The 5,401-nt window shown below is 36.5% G+C and overlaps 4 protein-coding genes across 6 annotated transcripts in view; all 4 read left to right on the top strand.

Annotated features, from left to right (window-relative positions):
* The window catches only part of LOC118743392 (polyadenylate-binding protein 2), a 95,561-nt gene that overhangs the window by 1,806 nt on the left and 88,354 nt on the right, over nt 1-5,401 (top strand). The window lies entirely within an intron of this gene.
* LOC118743393 lies at nt 359-1,214 on the top strand. The gene is made up of 3 exons (XM_036476033.1): nt 359-561; nt 621-956; nt 1,122-1,214. The coding sequence occupies exons 1-3, from the start codon at nt 405-407 to the stop codon at nt 1,130-1,132; spliced, it is 504 nt and encodes a 167-aa protein (XP_036331926.1). The 5' UTR covers nt 359-404; the 3' UTR covers nt 1,133-1,214.
* Nucleotides 1,126-2,451, top strand: LOC118743386 (snRNA-activating protein complex subunit 3). The gene has a single exon (XM_036476021.1). It carries the CDS (start codon nt 1,146-1,148, stop codon nt 2,400-2,402), a length of 1,257 nt encoding a protein of 418 aa, XP_036331914.1. The 5' UTR covers nt 1,126-1,145; the 3' UTR covers nt 2,403-2,451.
* LOC118743388 overlaps nt 4,338-5,401 on the top strand; it is a gene marked incomplete in the record, with an annotated part of 7,594 nt that continues 6,530 nt past the window's right edge. The window contains 2 exon segments of the mRNA XM_036476023.1: nt 4,338-4,930; nt 4,984-5,401. Of these exon segments, the coding sequence (XP_036331916.1) occupies nt 4,989-5,401 (413 nt within the window).

The raw sequence follows: 5,401 nt of genomic DNA, 5'->3' as shown, positions 1-5,401 counted from the left end.
TGTACCGTCAAGTCGTTTCAACTTTCTTGCTTTGCTTTTGGCATTTTCGTTGCTTCCCATTTAAAGAACCAAAAACTTGAATTCAACAGAATTGAAACGTGTAAAAGCAAATAGAAAACACAAAAGAGAATGAGCAAGAATTGCTTTCAAGTACTTGAATCATGTAAATCGGGTTTTAGAATAGTTACTAGAGCAAAGAGTTTGGGGGCATACAAAATAATTTTAATATGTACAGTGTACATTGCACACAAAAGGCGATGCATCGAAAAAAAAATACATCGATATATATCGCAAGGTCCAAAACATCGAGTTTATTCGATGCATCAAATAGCAAACATCGATGTTTCCGATGCATCGATTAATGAGTGCGAACCACGATCCAGAAAATCCTGTAATTCTTGAATATGGACGAAGAATCAGACTATGAAGAGGAGGAATTTTTAATATTCGCTGACTTTAAAAATCAGCTAGGTTCTCTTGAACTGGATGAAAACATTCCAGTTAAAATAATTGGTCTGGACAGTGATCCAGTTGCTGAAGTAAATGGAAATATATTTAAAGGTATTTGATATTTATGTAAATAATTAACTTAAAAAGTATGTAAAAGCAAATATCAACAGGAAGCTTTGATAACCCAATGGGAACGTGTGTGTTCTTTGAGAAAGATCCAGACGCCACACCGTCAGATCCGTTGTTTGAAACTACTTGTCGACAAAAATATAAATATTTCGCCAAAACTAGTAAAATAATATATTTTGAACGTGTCTTTGCCGAAAGTAAAGAATGTGAACGGATGGATGATACGCCTGATGCTGATAACAAAAAAGCGTCTCTCGAAAAAGGCGATACCGGCATAAATCAAGACAGACATGAAAGACCATTTGCGGAGGTTAATCTTCAAATAAATATGTCTTACGACGAAGCTATAAGAAAATTTCAATCGTTCGATGATATTCGTTGAGTTACTAACCTTAACAAATTAATATAAGTAGAATGTATGTATGTACATATTTGTCCACATATGTATGTATATGTCCCGGTCCCAAAAATATAATATGCTACCACTTCAACTGGATTTGGAATGAATTTTCACTTCAAATTTATTTATATTATCTTTTCAGTAAACTGTTGAATCCCTAGCCAGAATGGAAGAAATACTAGGCCAAGAGATGCAGCCGCCAATTTCTTTAAAGGAATTCTTAGCAGATTGGAAAACTTCTCTTAAGTCTATGACGATACCCGAATGCCATGAAGATATTCAAGATGCAATGAATTTATCTGCAGACCCAAAGCGCTTCAAAAATGTAACTGCACAGTGCTGTTTAGAGCAACTACAACAAGATAATGACGCTAATATTATAAAGTTTGAACCGGGCACAAGCCACCCTTCTCGTAACCCTTTAAAGGTCGATGAAACCAACTTAAAAACATACCAAGAAATTAATAATTCTAAAGAAAGAATGCAACGTCGTAATCCTTTTAAGCGTTCACGCGAAATATACCCTATGATACCACTTCCTGTTCAGCACGAATGTGAGCAATACGAACCTTGCAATTTTTACAATGATATAATTGTAAAGGTGCGTATTTACAGGCCTGCTCGAGCCGTTCACACTGGGCAAAGTTTAGAAAAGCCAGTGTTTTCTGAAGAGTTTGAGTGCTTAGGCACAAATTATCTTACTGATTTACGTGACAAGATATCATGTGTTTGTAAAAAGAAACGCTTCTTCGATATTAGCAATAATCCGACTGCCGAACTACCAGCAAAGGCAACTGATCCAGCATTTTTCTTCATAAATAATACTTTCTATAATGACCGTCGCAATCCCAACAACGCAGATTATTCAGAGGTGATTCGTAATTGGGCTAAAAAAGCTGTCGGTCTGAAAGATTTACGTTTTAAAGTAGCACAAATGGAAACGACACGGTTCCTGGATTTAACTGTGAGCTTAGGGTTTCCGCAATTATACCAGCACCATGGCAATTGCGAGCATGTATTCATCATATCCCAGGTAGATTTACTGATACCCAGCATAGCGTGCAAACAGCGCGAACTTTATCCCCGACTTTGCTCGTTTGTACACTTTAACACTCGTGTGTGCAATATGTGCGGCACAGGACGATATACGTTCATTGTTACGAAAAGTGATCGCCAACTCCATGATCCAGCCTATATCTGCAAGAAGTGCTTCTTTGATTATCATTACATCGATGGGAATAAAATTGGCGAATTCCATGCCTACAGAGTTAATGAGTTCAATGAAGACGAAGAAGTAAATTTCAGTGAAAATGTCGAAGTTGAAGCAGAGAATGCATCGGAAGAGAACGAGGAATTATTAGCTGGCGTGGACAGTACGAGGAACGATACAAAAGAAGACAGGGAGTTTACATATCTCGAATAGAATTAAGACGGAAGCAGGCTTGAGTAATTGAATTTATTTTATAAAAAGAGAAAAAGAAACAAGATTTCGACGGAATGGTATCGCATAAAGGTGGGTAACTCAGCACTGTGCTGAGTTACTGTGCTGACTCTTAGAAATGTGCCGCACGCTCAGACTCACCTCTGAAAAAATTTGTAACTCAGTAACTCAGTTTATGTGCTGACAATGTATAGCTCAGTGTGCTTCAGTGTCGATATGGTAACTCAGTTGATGTGCTGACACTTGCATAGCTCGGTTCGGCTGCATTGTTTACAACTGTGTCGATGTGGTAACTCAATTGATGAGCTGACACATTCACACAATACGATCTTCCAAAAAGTACCATAATAGATGGCGTCACGAGACTTACCATCAGTTGAATATACGACTACCAAATTTAACAAGAAGCAAGGCGAATAGCCCAGTTATGCATACTTGCACTGCTATACCCTTTTTACGTAAAAGTCAAAACCAAACAGAATTCTACATGTGAAGTGCTATGCGTTGGGTAACCGCTTACATGCATAGCCCATTTAACAGATTCTTATGTGACAACTCTCAAGCAAAACTAAGTAGGGAATTTATTCGCAAATGAACTCACCAGTTGAAATCAGCTTTCTAAAATTTTGCCGGCCAGCTACGAATAGAAGCTAAGGATAACCTTTTCTAAATCGATTTCGATTACTAACATCGTCAATAATTTCGATGCACATACCAATTGTGCGATAGCACACTTGTGCCAGCTCTCTGTGCTGACTCATTAAAGTGAGTTGGAGTTACTGAGTCAGCACACCAAAATTTACAGAGTTACCCACCCTTAGTATCGCATGCAACTTTTTCCCTTTCATTTTGGGAGCAAAGTAGAGCTTCAAAACTATCCATGGCACTATCGATGGTTTTTGCTAATCGAAAACATCGATGGTTTTGTAAGCAGTATCGATAGTTTTCATTCATACATACATTATTCAGTAAGGTCGGTTTCACACAGGAACATTTCCGCCACCAGAACAAATCTGTTTGTGGGGAAGAGAGGGAGTGCGGTGGGGTAAAGTTTCTCAAAAAGTTGTTCCCATCCATGATACAAATATTTAAAATTTTAGTTTTAATTAAATTTTTGTATAATGAGTTGTTCCAGCTTCTACCCCACATTGTAGTGGCAGCTCTGTTCAGTGTTGCCAGAACTTTTTAGACCAACCGGCTAAATTGGCAAAAAAAGCCGGCAAAAACGGATAACTGTTTCAGCTAAATTTCACGTGTTTTATTTAAATAACTCACAAGTAAAAATACCAGTTCTTGGAAAAAGTTGCAAATTCAAGTTAGACAAAATTTTGCCAGCAAGTATTCGCAATTAGGAAAAACATATGGCTGTGGCACATGGATGGAATTTTTGTCGATGATAATTTGAATAAACAAGTTCGTTAAATTTAAAAATTTACAAACTTGAGCGATTTGAAAATGAAAAATGTAAATAAATACTTGTTTACTTGATTAATTTAGTTAATTGCAATGATTTGAAAGGTACTTGGCTGAAAAAAATGTATTCATAATCGCAATACAATCTCAACCAGAGTCGATATAGGAAACCCGACCCTACGACAAAGAAATTGAGACGTATTTTGAAGAAAGTCGGACTAACACATGTTTTTTGCCTCTCTGAAAGAGTTTCAAAAATTCTATAAATTTTCTTATGTTAGAAATGCAACTAACTTGACCTGCTCTGCACTTTTTCGGTCTCATTAAATACAACTATTAGTTTCATCCTTGAGCAAAGTACTCACTCTGACGGGGCGGAACTCTTTTCTGCGTATTTATAAATCCTTAATAAGGGAATTAAAAAAATGGGTTTGTTTTTTGTTTTTTTTTTTTTTACATTCGATTTTTGTGAAAACTTAGCAAGTTATGTGTATCAAATTAAAGGGGCTTAAATTTCATATCAAATGAGACGAAAACTTTTAAAAACCATGCGTTTTAAGAAATTTTGATTTAAATATTTTTTTAATCTGAACTTTGACCCTTAATAACTTTTGTAATTGTTGTTTCCGCAAAAGAAATATTCCTTTATACTCACCGGAATGAGATCTATCGATCACCATATGTTTTTTGTTTTAAATTTGGGAATCGGAGCTATTCTGCATCTATGCCGAAAATTACATCAAAGATAGTATTAAAAACTTGGAGATTTTTTCTTAAAAAAAAGGAGCTTTTTAGGTTTATAGCGCTTTTCGAAATAAATGACTTGGCATCACGGAAAACTCATTGACAGTTGTTGAAAATAGAAAGCAAACAAAAACAGGGCGATTTCTTATCTGTCGGAATTTTTTTACCTTTTTCCATAATTAGCAGTAGTTACAAATTAGTTTAAATATAAAATATTACTCATCTAAACTCACAATATCGGAATCACAATCATCGCATATCAAAACAGAATATGTATCTAGCATGAAGTACTTTGTAGCATAATTAAAACTATCCTTACGCGGAACTCGATATGGTGTGAAGGAGAGGAATCGGTAAAATTAGTAGAAATGTGTCCTTTATAATATACAATTACAACATTTTACAGCCAGAATGAATGAGCCCCTTCAAGCAAATAATGAGAATTGTGAACAAATGCCAGGTGCCAGTGGTGGTGATGTCGCCACCACATCCAGCGCAACTACTCCCACAACGAGTAAGGAGAAACGCAATTGGTTCCAGTCATTGACTAGACGAAAAAAGTCTCAATCACAAATATCACTTGCTGATATACCATCAACATCACGGGAACCACCTAATACACAAAACAACAACAATGAACCTTTGCAGGCGGCTTGTATCAGAAACCCAAGTAGTGGCTACGATTCGAATACTAATAAAGAGCACGGGCTAAGCAGCTCGACTGGTCGTAAGCGTAAAGACGAAAAGAATGTATTCCAACGGTTGCGAAAGAAAATGGGTTTGCGCTTTTCTTCGTTGCGTCATCGCAACGATGTTGGCGATGA

The sequence above is a fragment of the Rhagoletis pomonella genome, unplaced genomic scaffold (assembly GCF_013731165.1).
Source record: "Rhagoletis pomonella isolate Grant_MI unplaced genomic scaffold, Rhpom_1.0 Rhpom_scaffold_00007, whole genome shotgun sequence".
NCBI lineage: Eukaryota > Metazoa > Arthropoda > Insecta > Diptera > Tephritidae > Rhagoletis > Rhagoletis pomonella.
The sequence above is the reverse complement of the archived record's forward strand: the minus strand, read 5'-3'. Positions and strand labels throughout refer to the sequence as shown.

Coding starts and splice junctions, on each gene's coding strand:
- LOC118743393 (XM_036476033.1), top strand. CDS start 405: ATGGACGAAGAATCAGACTATGAAGAGGAGGAATTTTTAATATTCGCT. Junction 562..620: donor AAATGGAAATATATTTAAAG/GTATTTGATATT, acceptor AAATATCAACAG/GAAGCTTTGATAACCCAATG.
- LOC118743386 (XM_036476021.1), top strand. CDS start 1,146: ATGGAAGAAATACTAGGCCAAGAGATGCAGCCGCCAATTTCTTTAAAG.